At 47.7% G+C, this 16,631-nt stretch overlaps 1 protein-coding gene across 1 annotated transcript in view; it reads right to left on the reverse strand.

Annotated features, from left to right (window-relative positions):
- Positions 1-661: 661 nt before the first annotated feature.
- MELTF (melanotransferrin) overlaps positions 662-16,631 on the reverse strand; it is a 149,243-nt gene continuing 133,273 nt past the window's right edge. Inside the window, exons 14-16 of the mRNA XM_073675014.1 lie at positions 4,450-4,637; positions 2,489-2,678; positions 662-1,047 (exon numbers count right to left, since the gene is read on the reverse strand). Of these exons, the coding sequence (XP_073531115.1) occupies positions 980-1,047; positions 2,489-2,678; positions 4,450-4,637 (446 nt within the window). The 3' untranslated portion in view covers positions 662-979. The remainder of the gene's footprint in view (positions 1,048-2,488; positions 2,679-4,449; positions 4,638-16,631) is intronic.

Consider the following 16,631-nt stretch of genomic DNA (forward strand, 5'->3'; position numbering starts at 1 on the left):
TACACCCGGGTACCATCCGCGCATTAGAACCCGCCAATTACACAAGTACAGATGCAGTCTTGCGGAATTGGCGCGTTCTAATGCAAGTCAATGGCGGCAAAAACGCAGCACTTCCGCAAAATAATTGGTAGTGCTGCCTTTTTTTCCGCAATGATAATCCGCAGCAGAAATTTCCGCAGCATGTGCACAGCACATGTGGATTATCGTTGGGGGACATGTCAGGCCTTTTACCATGCGTTTTTTAAGCGTTTCTGCAGCGTTTTTGCCGCTGCGGAAACGCTTAAAAAACACACCGTGGGCACACAGCCTAAATACTGTAAATACTGCCAGACACCAAGTAAAAGTTTAGCTGTTTTTATGTACCTTGTGTCCCCTGGATTGATTGCTGCCCTGGTTCCAGAAGAAGAAACCCCGGAGTCAGAAGAGGCCTGCAGGTCAGAAGTAAGTGGGAAACACCACATACACAGCAGCACACCAGGACGAGTGCACACTTTGTCTGTGGGGTGCCAAAGGGAGTGGAAGCGACAGCTCATCCAAGACTACCTCGCTTGGGCACTTTACATACCGATGCTCAGAATGAGCTGCCCAATATCTACATTAAATCCAGCTCCCACTGACATGACCTCAGTAATACACACATAAAAAAGTCACTTAAGGAACATTAGCAAACAAAATAACACTTGTTTTTATGTCATTTGAAGTTAATGAAGATATACATGCTTTTATCCATGTAAACATATACCTGCCAGATGATAATGCTATGGTAATAAATAGTGAGTCAATTGCCTTTTTTTTCTTATAAAATCCTGTTACAGAAATCTTGTGTGATAATCGTGGGGCGGGTTTGTTCACAAGACAGGTACACAAGGAATAGCTGTACATTCATCATTTACAGACGTGTGTCCTCAGCAGAACAAAAATCACCATGTTTACAGCACTGCAATTTCCAAAGGCATCTTGAAGACTCAGTAGTTGGTAATTATGCAGAAAACTTAATTAGTAGAATGCCGGTAATTAGCAATAAGATGGTGTTCACTGGAGTTATAGCTGTAGGAGAAAGAAAGAAAATAATGAAATGATGCCATTTTTATCATGTATTCAATTAATTTTGATGAGGTTTGAAAATAGCTTTATTATTAACTCACTAATTAACACACAGTGTACACTCTCTCATAATGACAAACCCCTGTATAAAGAGCATGTCTGCATCTACTGCACCCATTGAATGGTACAAATAACTCCTGTACAGGCCTCCTAATGATTGTGTGCACTGCATGCTAATATTTCCAATGTGCTATGTAATTTAAAGGGGCTTACCCACTAAATACAGTAATCAGCAATTCACAAAACAGAAGATAAATGTAGGGTCGCAGTCCAACCACTGGGACCTTCACTGGTCACAACAACAAGGAGTCGCAGTACTCATGTATGACCGCTGTCTCAATCACTTCTATAGGACTGACAAAAAGTTTACATTTGGTTCTCAGATAACAAACACTTTGTTGCCATTTGCTTTCTATCCAGAATTGAGGGTTAAACATATTTTACATTCAGTACATGTTGGAGGCTGTCATATACAACCCCCGGCAAAAATTACCACCACCGGGCTCGGAGGATGTTCATTCAGTAGTTTAATGTTGTTGAAAAAAAGCACATCACAGACATGGCACAAAACTAAAGTCATTTCAAACGGCAACTTTAGGGCTTTAAGAAATACTAAAAGAAGGAATTGGAGGTTTGAGGTTTTTCTTGGAAAGAAGAGGTCTTTTTGTTGCTTTCGTAACACCAAACCAGCCTCCAAAAATTTGTGTCATTGCAACTGCATAGCAACCTGAAACCATTCATATGTGGGGTTGCTTTATATCCAAGGGAGTGGGCTTGCTCATAATTGTGCCTAAGAACAGTGCCATGAATAAAGAAAGGTTTCTAAACATCCTCCAAGAGCAACTTCTTCCAACGATCCATATGGTGATGAACAATGCTTTTTTCAGCATGACGGAACACCATGTTACAAGATAAAATTGATAGCCAAGTGGCTCAGTGAACAAATCGTTGAAATATTGGGTCCATGACCAGGAAACTCCAAGATCTTAATCCCATTGAGAATCTGGGATCAAATCCCCAAAAAGCGGGTAGATAAACAAAAACACAGAAATTGGGATAAACTCCAAGCACGGATTAGGTAAGAATGGGTTGCCACTGGTCAGAATTTGGCCCAGAAGCTGATATCCAGCTGCCAGGGTGAGTAGCATAAAACAATCTTGAAAAATAAGGGTCACCACTGTAAATATTGAATTTTTGTAGACGCTTGATGTATTTGTCAATAAAACTTTAAAAACTTTTGAAATGCATATAGTTGTACTTCAGTAATCACAGAAACATCTGACTAGAAGACTTATAAACACTGAGGCAGAAAACTCTGTGAAAGCCAAATTTGAGTCAGTCTCAAAACTTTTGGCCTTGACTGTAATTTACACAAGTATCTTACCTTTACTAGATGAGCACTGGGAGCCCTCTATAGAGTCAATGTAATTTCTACCTAGCCACTGTTCATATGTTTTCTTCTCTCTGACAGGGACAATCTTTTGGGTAGAGTCTTTAAAGATCAGATCCTTTTCATTATATTTTGAAGAGTTAAACATTTTAAATACAGAACTACTGTCACTCCCATAATAATCCTGTAATAAAAATAAAACCATCAGACAAACTAATATAGTCAGTAGTTAAGATTTATATTGATGTTGAACATTTAAAGCGGACCTTTCACTGGATGTTTTTTCTATTTAACTCCTTCCCGACATTTGCAGTATATATACGTCATGGTTGGGAAGTACTTCCCGACCAATGAAGTATATATACGTCATATGACAACTGACACCCAGCACTCAATTGCCAAAAGAGGTGCCCACATCGCTCCCGGCAGTTTAACCCGCTAAATGCTGCTATCAATATCAATCGCAGCATGTAGAAGGCAGGGAGAGGGCTCCCTCTGTCCTCCGATCGGCGTCATCATGAGGAGCCAATAATTGCCATGGTGATCAGATGTCATCATGACGACATCCGGGTCACCAGAGCTAGCAAACTTGTTACACCATGCTCAGAGCAAGCATATATGTCAGTGCAGCACTGACAGTTTATAAAGCATAGCAATGCTCGTGCATAGCTATGCTTTATAAGCGATCGGAGCTGTAAAATTGAAAGTCCCATAGAGGGACTAAGTAGAAGTAAAAAAAAAAAATAATCACAAAATAATAATAAAAATATATATATTATACCCATAAATAAATATTTTTATGAAAAAAAATAAACATTATTATATTATACCCATAAGCTGGATACTACAGTGTAGTGGTGACTACAACATACTGGGCACTACAATGACAGTTTGAAATTTTCACTGCTGCTTGTTTCTGGATTACACCCATAGAGTCAAAATAGTCACTACACTTGTAGTTAAATTGTCAAAGGGGTATTATTTCCAAAATGTGGTTCCTTGTGAGGGGAATCTGCTCTTCTAGCACAGGGGCTCTGTATATGGAGTCCGCAAACTATTCTAGGAAAATCTGCGCTCCAGGAAGCAAATAGTGCCCTGTCCCTCCCAAGTCTTGCCGTATGGCTAAGCAGTACTGCACAGCCACATATGGGGTATTTCTAAATTCAGCAGAAATTGTGGGACAAATTTTGGTGCCATTTTTACCCATTTCCCAGTGTGAAAATTTAAAATTTGGGGCTAAAACTAAATTTTGGTGGTAAAAATGTAATGTCACTTACAAAAATGTGATTTTTTTTATTTTCACGGCATAACATTCTAAACTTCTGTGAAGCACCTGGGAGCTCACTACACATCTAGATAAGTTCCTTGAGGGGTCTAATTTCCAAAATGTGGTCACTTGTGAGGGGTTTCCACTGTTTAGGCACATCAGAGACTCCATTGATTCTAGAACATTTTTTCTTCTTTGCCCCTCTGTTCCGATGTTATACCCTGAGGAAATAAAGAAGCAACTCTTCCCTTCAAACAACTGGGCGATTACCACAGAACATCTGTGCGTGTGTTTTCTTTTCCTCCTGTGATGCTGGCCAATCAAAACATGGCTCTGCCCACAGACTTCTGTGGTACATGCCCAGTTTGTTGAAGGGTGAATTTGCATCTTTATTACTGAGAGCATAACTTTGGGGCAGAGAACAAAAAGGAAAACTTTCCAGAATCAGCAGAGCAGCATCAATTGTAGGAGGTACTCAGTTTAAAATGTAAAAAAATCCAGTGAAAGGCCCTCTTAAATAGCTATAGCAATTGACTTTTAATTTTGTCAGGGTAAGTGTCACCAATTGGTATCAAATATTCTAACCACTCCAGTCAGCATATTGAGAGTTGCCATCTAACATACTGGATACATTTTACAAGAATAATATACAAGAATTACAAAATATAGTTCTGCTGACAATCCATACCTGAGCCTTGTCCAGAAGGCCAAACAACGCATGTATATTCATCTGTGGATGTACCATAACTGCATGTGCAGGGACTTGAGCCCAGTTACAGTCTACATACTGAGTCACCTCTGCCCTGGCACCATTCGGGCACAGCAACTGGAAATCAGAAGAATTTAACTTGGATGCCCATCCTTTATCATTGTTTCCTAAAAATAAAAGTATATATTTAATTGAAATGTGTCAATAGAAAACTACCTATTGTTTAAAGTAGGTTTTATTTTAAATGTACTTATACAAATTTTTGAGAATATTTGTTCCCAATTTTGCATATCACTGACGAAATAAAACAAATCTTAGATCTTCCAATTATCTAATGGGCTTCTAGGACTCATGCTATATTTCCTATTCTGTACAGAAGATTTTTCATTAGTTTCGGTATCATCACAGACAGGATTACCATGAGATGTAACACCTCTAGAGAGACAGCAGATAACATGATATCCACCATTCACTATAAGTGATATGGTGATATTTCAGTTCACCTCCTCCCCCTCCCTTCAACATGTTTAGAGTGGAAGCTCAGAAATCTTCTATATAAAAGTTAGGATCTGTGTCACTATATTGATGCAAATATCCAAGTGCCCAACATGCAATAGGAAAAATTTGGCCTACAGGTCTGTAAAAAAAACTACAAGATTTAAGATTTTGTATATTTTTCTTTAATATAGATACTAATACAACCCCTGGCAAAAATTATGGAATCACCGGGCTAGGAGGATGTTCATTCAGTTGTTTAATGTTGTTGAAAAAAAGCAGATCACAGTCATGGCAAAAAATGTCATTTCAAATGGCAACTTTATGGCTTTAAAAAACACTAAAAGAAATCAAGAAAAAAATGTGGTACTCAGTAAGGGTAATTTTTTTCAGACCCAGACTAAGCAGAGGGAAAAAATTATGGAATCACTCAATTCTGAGGAAAAAATTATGGAATCACCCTGTAAATTTTCATTTCCAAAACTAACACATGCATCCAATTAGATCTGCTCATTAGTCTGCATCTAAAAAGGAGTGATCACACCTTGGAGAGCTGTTGCACCAAGTGGACTGACATGAATCATGGCTCCAACACAAGAGATGTCAATTGAAACAAAGGAGAGGATTATCAAACTCTTAAAAGAAGGTAAATCATCATGCAATGTTGCAAAAGATGTTGGTTGTTCACAGTCATCTGTGTCTAAAATCTGGACCAAATACAAACAACATGGGAAGGTTGTTAAAGGCAAACATACTGGTAGACCAAGCAACACATCAAAGCGTCAAGACCGGAAACTTAAAGCAATATGTCTCCAAAACAGGAAATGCACAACAAAACAAATGAGGAACGAATGGGAGGAAACTGGAGTCAATGTCTGTGACCGAACTGTAAGAAACCGCCTAAAGGAAATGGGATTTACATACAGAAAAGCTAAACATAAGCCATCATTAATGTAACGGGTCTGGGAGGCGGAACCTCTGAGCTACTATACAAGGGGGCAGTCCTTGTAAGGGAGCGGGTGGCGACCAGGGAAGACGGGCAGGAGGTCACAGCAGGTGACCGGGACAGTCTCTGAGTGAACGGGCTGGAGGTCACGGCAAGTGACCGGGGCAGTCTCTGGATGAACGGGCTGATGGTCACGGCAAGTGACCGGGGCAGTCTCTGAATGAACGGGCAGATGGTCACGGCAAGTGACCGGGGCAGTCTCTGGATGAACGGGCAGATGGTCACGGCAAGTGACCGGGGCAGTCTCTAGATAAAGGGTTGGTACGACCTGTGGCGGCTGATGATAGACGTGAGCTCCCAGGTGAGCAGGCGAGAGTCTCTGGATGAACGGGTGGTCACAGCATGTGACAGCGGAGCCTCCAGGAAGACCAACAGACAGGCGGCAGATGAGCGCTCCCAGGTGAGCGGGCAGAAGTCTCTGGACAGGCGGATGGTCACAGCACGTGACGGCAGAACCTCCAGGTAGGCTAGCAGACAGGCAGCAGATGAGCGCTCCCAGGTGAGCGAGTAGGAGTCACTGGACAGGCAGGTGGTCACAGCACGTGACGGCGGAGCCTCCAGGTAGACTAGCAGGCAGGTAGCAGGTGTGTGCTCCCAGGTGAGCGGGCAAGCTGGTCCATAGACAGACTGACAGGAGTTGGAAGGCAGACCGTCGGACCTCGGGCAAGCAGGCAGGTGGCTGATGTGCGCTCCCAGGTGAGCGGGCAGACTGGTCCTTAGACAGACTGACAGGAGTAGTAAGGCAGACCGTCGGACCTCAGACTAGCAGGCAGGTAGCAGATAATCAGGCAGGAATCTGGCAGGTAACTGGCAGGTAACTGGCAACGGGACCTGAGGGCTGAAGCAGAGTAGTAAACAGTGCAACAACATTGCTCGGGCACCTCCATTTTGGAGGAGGTGCCTTATATATGGTGAAGTCCTCCGGCCATTGGCCGGGGACTCCTTAGGACGGCGCGCGCGGCCCCTTTAAGAGGGAGGGAGAGCGCGCGCGCCCTAAGCACAGTGGACGGGAAGGAGCGCGCGCTGCCAGCAGAGCGGGAGGAGGACGCCGGGCACGGAGCAGGGAGGTGAGGGGAACAGCGTCCCTGCCTAGCAGAGGGCAGGGACGCCGGCGCTACAGTACCCCCCCCTTTAGGCCCCCCCTTTTTTAGGCCAGACAGAAATTTAGCTAGGATAAGAGAGGCATGGATGTTCTCCCGGGGCTCCCACGTTCTCTCCTCAGGACCAAACCCCCTCCAATCTACTAGAAAAAAGGTCTTTCCTCTTACCCTTTTGGTGGCAAGAATGTTCTCTACCTCAAACTCGTCCTCAGCAGAAACCGGAGCAGGAGGCGTACCTGTAGACTTGGAAAAAGAGTTAAGTACCACAGGTTTGAGGAGAGATACATGGAAGGAGTTAGGGATCCGTAAGTTGGCCGGGAGTTTTAATTTATAGGCCACCGGGTTGATCTGACTGATGACCTCCAGAGGACCGATGAACCGAGGCCCTAACTTGTAAGAAGGTATCTTGAGTCGGACATATTTAGACGAGAGCCAGACTTTATCTCCAGGACGAAATTGTGGAGGATCCAGGCGTTTTTTGTCAGCGTGTCTTTTCATCCGTTCGGACGACTGGAGGAGTGCGGATCGGGTACTCTCCCAAATGGAGGAAAATTTGCTAACGAGAGATTCCGCAGCCGGGTTGTCCACAGAGGTGGAGACAGGGAAAGGAATCCGAGGAAGCTGACCGAAGACTACAAAAAACGGGGATTTGGAGGAGGATTCGCTCTCGTGATTGTTATAGGAGAACTCGGCCCATGGTAGGAGATCCACCCAGTCAGAATGATGGGCATTAACGAAGTGCCGGAGGTAACTGGTCAGGTTCTGATTGATCCGCTCCACTTGACCATTGGACTGTGGGTGGTAAGCGGAAGAGAAGTCCAGGGTGACGTCTAGCAGTTTACAAGTGGCTCTCCAGAAACGTGAGGTGAACTGTACCCCACGATCCGACACGATGTGGAGGGGCAGGCCATGAAGACGGAAGATGTGGCGGATAAAGTCTTTAGCCAGCTCGGGTGCAGACGGAAGGCCAGGCAGGGGAATAAAGTGAGCCATCTTGGAAAAGCGGTCAGCGACCACCCAAATGACCGTACAACCGGCAGAGACGGGGAGATCAGTTATGAAGTCCATAGCAATATGCTGCCAGGGGGCAGCAGGCACAGGAAGCGGAAGAAGGCGTCCGGCTGGCAGGTGTCTCGGGACCTTGTTGCGGGCGCAGGACACACAGGCAGAAACAAAGTCTATTACGTCCTTGTGCAGGGTAGGCCACCAGTAGTGCCGGGCAATAAGCTGGAGGGTCTTTTTCTGACCGGCGTGCCAGCTAGTTTAGACGAGTGACCCCAGTGTAGGATCTTCTCCCGATCAGGTACTGATACGAACGTCTTACCGGGAGGGAGACGATTTAGGCTCACGGGAGCCACCTGCATTACTCTGGCGGGATCGATGATATGTTTAGGTTCTTCCTCGAGATCGGACACCAGAAAGGATCGGGACAAGGCATCTGCTTTGACGTTTTTGTCAGCCGGGCGAAAATGAAGAACAAAATCAAAGCGAGCAAAAAACAAGGACCACCGGGCTTGGCGCGGGTTAAGTCTCTGGGCATGCTGGAGGTAAGCCAAGTTCTTGTGGTCAGTGTAAATTATTACCGGGTGAAGAGCCCCCTCGAGTAGGTAACGCCACTCCTCCAATGCCAGCTTGATGGCCAATAACTCTCGGTCTCCTATGGAATAGTTGCGCTCAGAAGAGGAGAAGAGTTTGGAGAAGAAGCCACAAGTTACCATTCTCCCGGAAGATGATTTTTGAGTAAGTACCGCTCCGGCTCCAGAGGAGGAGGCGTCAACTTCCAGGAAGAACTGCTTGTTGCCGTCCGGGCGATGCAGCACGGGGGCGGAAGAGAAGGCCTGTTTTAGGGAAAGAAAGGCCTCCTCTGCTTCGGGCGGCCACTCTTTGGGATTAGTACCCTTACGGGTGAGCGCGGAAATAGGGGCAGTCCGGGAAGAGAAGTGTGGTATGAAGAGGCGGTAGTAGTTGGCGAAGCCCAGGAATCGCTGAATGGCCTTCAACCCCTCCAGTCGAGGCCATTTCTCGATGGCAGACAGTTTCTCTGGATCCATTCGTAGGCCGGTCTGAGAAATAATGTAGCCCAAAAACGGAAGCGAGGACTGCTCAAAGAGGCACTTCTCGTATTTACCGAAGAGGTGATTCTGCCTGAGCCTGAGCAGGACCTGACGAACGTCCCTCCGGTGAGTCTGGAGATCCGGAGAGAAGACCAAGATGTCGTCCAGGTACACCACTACGCAGGAGTAGAGAAGGTCCCGGAAGATGTCATTGACCAACTCTTGAAAGACGGCAGGAGCGTTACAGAGACCAAAGGGCATTACCAGATATTCATAGTGGCCGTCCCGGGTGTTGAATGCCGTCTTCCATTCATCCCCCTGACAGATACGAACCAGGTTGTACGCCCCACGGAGGTCCAGTTTGGTGAAGATTCTAGCCCCCCTCAGACGATCAAATAACTCCGGAATGAGCGGAAGGGGGTACTTATTCTTCACCGTGATCTGGTTAAGGCCTCTATAGTCTATACAGGGACGGAGAGAGCCGTCCTTCTTTTTGACGAAAAAGAAGCCTGCTCCCGCCGGGGAGGTAGATTTCCGGATGAATCCCCTGGCCAGATTCTCCTCAATATATTCGGACATCGACCGGGTCTCAGCAGCGGATAATGGATAAATACGCCCACGGGGAGGAGTAGTACCAGGTAACAGGTCGATAGGGCAGTCGTATGGTCTATGAGGAGGTAGTGTCTCTGCTTCCTTTTTATTAAAGACATCAGCATAAGACCAATAAGGAATCGGAAGTCCAGGTAGATTAGCTGGGGTAGGAGAAGGATGGACGGGATGGACGGGAACCAGACAGGTCTTATGGCAGTCCTGTCCCCAGCGAAGGACTTCTCCGGTCTGCCAGTCAAGCACGGGTGCATGTCTCTGGAGCCAAGGTAGGCCTAGCAAGAGGGCGTGAGAGAGTCCAGGCAGAACATGAAAGGAGATACTCTCAGAATGCAGCATTCCCACCTGCAGAGTAATGGATTCGGTGATGAGTTGGATGGGGCGTGGTAAGAGGCCCCCATCCACGGCAGCAACAGACAAGGGTACAGCCAGAGGTTTGGTGGGAATGCGGTATTTCTCTACCAGGGACTGTGAAATAAGATTCCCGGCTGCTCCAGAGTCAAGTTGGGCTAGTTCGAAATAACGGTTCTCCCCGCAGACGATTGAGACTGACAGCAGCAGAGATGGAGAGGATTTATTCTTGTCTAGGTTGACCTCTCTGAGCGAACCTAGACACAGGCGTTTCCCGACCTCTCCGGGCAGGCACGGATCCGGTGCTCCTTACTGCCACAGTAGAAGCAGCTCCCCTCGGCACGGCGTAAGTCCTGACGGGTTTTGACCATCTTGGTTTGGTCGACCTGCATAGACTCAGGAGAGTGTACCTGGGTAGAGACGGAGGGAGTGACGGGTTTCTGAAAAGTAGGAGCTAGACATGGTAACCTCCTCTCACCGGTGACCTCTTTGGCACGCTCCTGGAACCGTAGGTCAATCCGGGTGGCAAGAGTTATTAGGTCATCGAGAGTGGTAGGAATGTCCCGACCGGCAAGTTCATCTTTAATACGGCCGGACAGACCCTCCCAGAAGACGGATACCAGAGCGTCGTTATCCCAGGCCAGCTCCGAGGCAAGGGTACGGAACCGTATGGCATATTGGCCCACGGTGAGACTTCCCTGACGGAGGCGTAGCAGTGATGATGCGGATGAGGTCTTCCGTCCGGGTTCGTCGAAGACCTTCCGGAAAGCCGTGAGAAAAGCAGGCAAGTTGGACACCAGGGGGTCTCCTCTCTCCCATAGAGGATTTAGCCAGGCCAGGGCCTCCCCGGTGAGATGGGACATGATGAATGCAATTTTGGCCCGGTCGGAGTTAAACTGGTGGGACAATAGTTCAAAGTGCAGGGTGCACTGATTTATGAAGCCCCGAGCCTGGGCGGAGTCGCCTCCGAAGCGAGGAGGTGCAGAAAGCCGGGGTCCGGGGTAGGATACCATGGTATTAGTGGGCAGCGGAGCTGCCGGATTGCGAGACATGGCACTGGCGGAGGTTGCTGGTGGAGCAGTCAGAGTGTCCAGGCGAGTATTGACATTCCGCAGGTGACCCAGGATGGACTCCTGTTGGAACCTTTGACGGGACAGTTCATGACACAGGTCCGAGAGCGAGGGAGCTTGGGTGCCACCGGGTTCCATGGCCCGAGCAAACTGTAACGGGTCTGGGAGGCGGAACCTCTGAGCTACTATACAAGGGGGCAGTCCTTGTAAGGGAGCGGGTGGCGACCAGGGAAGACGGGCAGGAGGTCACAGCAGGTGACCGGGACAGTCTCTGAGTGAACGGGCTGGAGGTCACGGCAAGTGACCGGGGCAGTCTCTGGATGAACGGGCTGATGGTCACGGCAAGTGACCGGGGCAGTCTCTGAATGAACGGGCAGATGGTCACGGCAAGTGACCGGGGCAGTCTCTGGATGAACGGGCAGATGGTCACGGCAAGTGACCGGGGCAGTCTCTAGATAAAGGGTTGGTACGACCTGTGGCGGCTGATGATAGACGTGAGCTCCCAGGTGAGCAGGCGAGAGTCTCTGGATGAACGGGTGGTCACAGCATGTGACGGCGGAGCCTCCAGGAAGACCAACAGACAGGCGGCAGATGAGCGCTCCCAGGTGAGCGGGCAGAAGTCTCTGGACAGGCGGATGGTCACAGCACGTGACGGCAGAACCTCCAGGTAGGCTAGCAGACAGGCAGCAGATGAGCGCTCCCAGGTGAGCGAGTAGGAGTCACTGGACAGGCAGGTGGTCACAGCACGTGACGGCGGAGCCTCCAGGTAGACTAGCAGGCAGGTAGCAGGTGTGTGCTCCCAGGTGAGCGGGCAAGCTGGTCCATAGACAGACTGACAGGAGTTGGAAGGCAGACCGTCGGACCTCGGGCAAGCAGGCAGGTGGCTGATGTGCGCTCCCAGGTGAGCGGGCAGACTGGTCCTTAGACAGACTGACAGGAGTAGTAAGGCAGACCGTCGGACCTCAGACTAGCAGGCAGGTAGCAGATAATCAGGCAGGAATCTGGCAGGTAACTGGCAGGTAACTGGCAGGTAACTGGCAACGGGACCTGAGGGCTGAAGCAGAGTAGTAAACAGTGCAACAACATTGCTCGGGCACCTCCATTTTGGAGGAGGTGCCTTATATATGGTGAAGTCCTCCGGCCATTGGCCGGGGACTCCTTAGGACGGCGCGCGCGGCCCCTTTAAGAGGGAGGGAGAGCGCGCGCGCGCGCCCTAAGCACAGTGGACGGGAAGGAGCGCGCGCTGCCAGCAGAGCGGGAGGAGGACGCCGGGCACGGAGCAGGGAGGTGAGGGGAACAGCGTCCCTGCCTAGCAGAGGGCAGGGACGCCGGCGCTACAATTAACACCTAAACAGAAAAAAACAAGGTTACAATGGGCTAAGGAAAAGCAATCGTGGACTGTGGATGACTGGATGAAAGTCATATTCAGTGATGAATCGCGAATCTGCATTGGGCAAGGTGATGATGCTGGAACTTTTGTTTGGTGCCATTCCAATGAGATTTATAAAGATGACTGCATGAAGAGAAGATGCACATTTCCACAGTCATTGATGATATGGGGCTGCATGTCAGGTAAAGGCACTGGGGAAATGGCTGTCATTACATCTTCAATAAATGCCCAAGTTTACATTGATATTTTGGACAGTTTTCTTATCCCATCAATTGAAAGGATGTTTGGGGATGATGACATCATTTTTCAAGATGATAATGCATCCTGCCATAGAGCAAAAACTGTGAAAACATTCCTTGAAAGAAGACACATAAGGTCAATGTCATGGCCTGCAAATAGTCCGGATCTCAACCCAATTGAAAATCTTTGGTGGAAGTTGAAGAAAATGGTCCATGACGAGGCTCCAACCTGCAAAGCTGATCTGGCAACAGCAATCAGAGAAGGTTGGAGCCTGATTGATGAAGAGTACTGTTTGTCACTCATTAAGTCCATGCCTCAGAGTCTGCAAGCTGTTATTAAAGCCAGAGGTGGTGCAACAAAATTCTAGTGATGTATTGGAGTGTTCTTTTGTGTGTTTGTTTTTCATGATTCCATATTTTTTTCCTCAGAATTGAGTGATTCCGTAATTTTTTCCCTCTGCTTGGTCTGAAAAAAATTACCCTTACTGAGTACCACATTTTTTTTCTTGATTTCTTTTAGTGTTTCTTAAAGCCATAAAGTGGCCATTTGAAATGACTTTAGTTTTGTGCCATGTCTGTGATCTGCTTTTTTTCAACAACATTAAACAACTGAATGAACATCCTCCGAGCTCAGTGATTCCATAATTTTTGCCAGGGGTTGTATAAGACATCAAAGTAAAAAAAAAAACATTTAACATAAAACCCTGACTTAAACATTAAATCATATTCTCATTAAAGGGGTTGTACCAAGTTTGGAAGTTATCTTCTATCCATAGGAGAGGGTAAAGCTCCCACAGGTGGAGCTAGGCCTCAGGGCAGTGTATGCCGGGGGATGCAGGACAGGCGAGACCGAGCCAGGTCAGAGCAAGAACAGGGACAGACACGCTAGTCACTTCAGTACCTTTTACTGATGGAAATTCAGGCACGTCCCGGAGCACTGCAGGGTGAAGGATGCATGTCAGGATCCTCCCCAATGAGCGTGTTTTGGGCCTCCTGTTTCTTGCCTCTGCGTAGTAAGTTTCTGATCTGCCTGGAGCTAGGCCTAACTTTGTCTCTGTCCTGCGCTGGCTGACCTTGTTGTAGTGCCTTTCCTTGGAGTACACGCTCCCGACTTATGGGGCCTATGTGTCTCCTGGCTCTGTTACTTATCAGCACTTTAGCGATCCTGGGATTTGTAGTCCTCCAGGGATTCCAGTTATATCTTACTGGGTCATAGAGATCCCGGTAAGCTTTGGACCCGGTGTCCGGTAAAGTATTCGGGGTGAGCTGGGTAAGCTCCTCTGCCCCCTATGAACTAACTCTCCACTTGCGTTCGGCCTACTCGGGCCCTCACTAGGCTACTCACACTAACGGCAGCTTGCCGCGCTTCACCGATCTTATGGCTCCGGCACACCTAAAGCTCACTACTCTGAGCTACAACTGAGTCTAGAACGTGCTCCACTGCAGACTGACCTCTCTCAGGCTTTTGCACTGCAGGAACTCTCTCAACAGGTTCACTTTCTGTCAACTCCAGTCTAGACTCTGACTAACTGCTGCCTGGCTCCACCTTCCCTATTTATCTATTCCTAACGGGCTCCCTCTGGTGGTCTGAGGTGGAAGGTGGAGATGTGTGAATGGTTATGGGGGCCTCTTGTGGAGGAATCCATCAATACACCCTTCTAGGATCTGTGATACCAAGCGCAGCTGGGTGTCACATTCCTCCCTAGTTAAACTCAGCACTCCCGGGCTGAAGTACATTTTATATAACAATATGAAACATAAGCAATACAAGAACAATAAGGACAATCTTCACTTTATGGGAGGCACGAATCTTAAACGTTACATAACAATAACAAATGCAAAGCGTCCTCAGAATCCAAGTCTCTTGTGGTGAGGTTCCCAAGAAGGATGTCCATCTCACTGGGCAGAGTACTTTGGTGATTTTGAGGGACCTGTCCTAAACCCTCTACGTAGGCCCTGGGGTGGCTGCAGGACATGAAGATCCCGAGTTGGACCTCCAAAAGATCCACTCCAGACAGGTTTTTCTTCTGAGGTCACCTAAAAGGGGCACTCCAGGGAGTGCAATTATATACAAAAGCAGTTTTTGGGCTGCACATAGTCCTCAGCCACGCAGTTCTTTATGTAAATAATAGAATTAATGAGGTTAAGCACAAATTGATAAAAACATGCATGAAAATATACAATTAATTCAGTACATTTCAAGTTAATACACAATACCCCAGGGGTAACTATCTACATTTTCAGAATTTTTGACCATTTACTGAGTGTACCTAGCAGGGGGTTTACCTCTCGTGCTACGTATTGATCTGCGTATTACGGTGGTTTGTGGGGTGTCAGTGTCTGTATTCTCAGTTACTCTACCAGTTCTACGTGTAACCATGTTGTAAAACTGCCTTAACCTCTCTCTTGGACTGGCAAGTCTACCATTGGCTGGGCCCTCTTGCTCTGCTCCTACCGGGGATCCTTCATCCGGGGACACTTCTTGAGCTGCCTCTTCTGCAGCACTTACAGGTTCAACTTGCTGTGGAGGGTTTTCTGGCTGTTCATAGAATTGGAGTACTGGAATAATTACTGCTCCTCCTATTTGAGGCCAATCTGCTGGGAAGTCTCCTAGGTCAGTGTGGATCACTGTTTCTTCAGGTTCTTCCGGGATTGTGAGAGGCACTTTTTCCTGAGGTTTCAGTAAGTCTGGACACAATTTTAGGTGGTCCCTGGACACTGTTGTAGATGTTTTTCCTCCATCTCAACTGATTAAGCATGTCTTCTTGTTGTCAAACCTTGACGGTAACACAGTGTAGGGGTCTTTTTCCCACTGATCATCAAGTTTGTGGTTACGTCTTTTCCTTTTCAATACTGTTTCACCAGGTGTGAAAGGTTCTGCGGGTGCGTTTTTATTGTATTGAACTTCCTGCTTTTCTCTCACCCGAGTAAGACTGTCCTTGACACAAGCTTGTAACCTTCTGTACTGCTCTTGTCTGGTCTTGTCCCAGTCCTCAGTGGTCATATCAGCTTCAGGCTCAACAACACCAAGCTCCAGATCCATGGGCAGCTTTCCTGGCCTTGCCCGCATGAGATATGCCAGAGTGCAGTTGGTGGAACTGACAGGTATATGATTGTACAGATCCACTAGGTCTGGTAGTAGGTCTGGCCACTGATTTCTCTCCTCAAGTGGTAAGGTCTTTAGCAGGTCGATGATGATCATTTGTTCATCTTTTCGCAGAGACCGTTGGTTTGTGGGTGGTACGGTGTAGTTCTTATCTTTTTACGACCGTATAGATGGCAGAACTCCTTGAACAACTCAGCCTCAAAGGCCGGGCCTTGGCAGTCAGCACCTGCTCAGGATATCCGTGGGGTCTGCAGAAGTACTTTTGGAACGTCTTTGCTGCTGTCTCTGCCGTCAGGTCTTTGACGGGGGCGACCACCAGGAAACGTGAGTAGTGATCCACCATGGTCAGAGCGTAGGAATATCCTGACCTGCTGGGGGACAACTTGACATGGTCCAGGGCCACGATCTCCAGAGGTCGAGTCATCTTGATGGGTTGCAGGGGTGCCTTCTGGCTGCTGAAGTCTTTTCTTCTTAGGCCACAGGGTCCACAGTCCCGGCACCACCTCTCAATGGAGCTGCGCATTCCTACCCAGTAGAATTGACACTTCAGCAGGGTCTCTAGCTTTTTCCAGCCAAAGTGCCCCGCCTGATCGTGGTAAGCCTCTAATACCATCTGGATGTCTGTCTTCGGGACCACTATCTGCCATACCATCTCATGGGTTTTTGGATTGACGTACCTCCGGCACAGCTTCTCACGGTAGATAAACAGCCGGCTTCTCTCGTTCCACAGCTGCTTTGCTTGCA

This window comes from Phyllobates terribilis, unplaced genomic scaffold (assembly GCF_046119375.1).
Source record: "Phyllobates terribilis strain yellow unplaced genomic scaffold, ASM4611937v1 Scaffold_3__8_contigs__length_932513732, whole genome shotgun sequence".
Taxonomy (NCBI): domain Eukaryota; kingdom Metazoa; phylum Chordata; class Amphibia; order Anura; family Dendrobatidae; genus Phyllobates; species Phyllobates terribilis.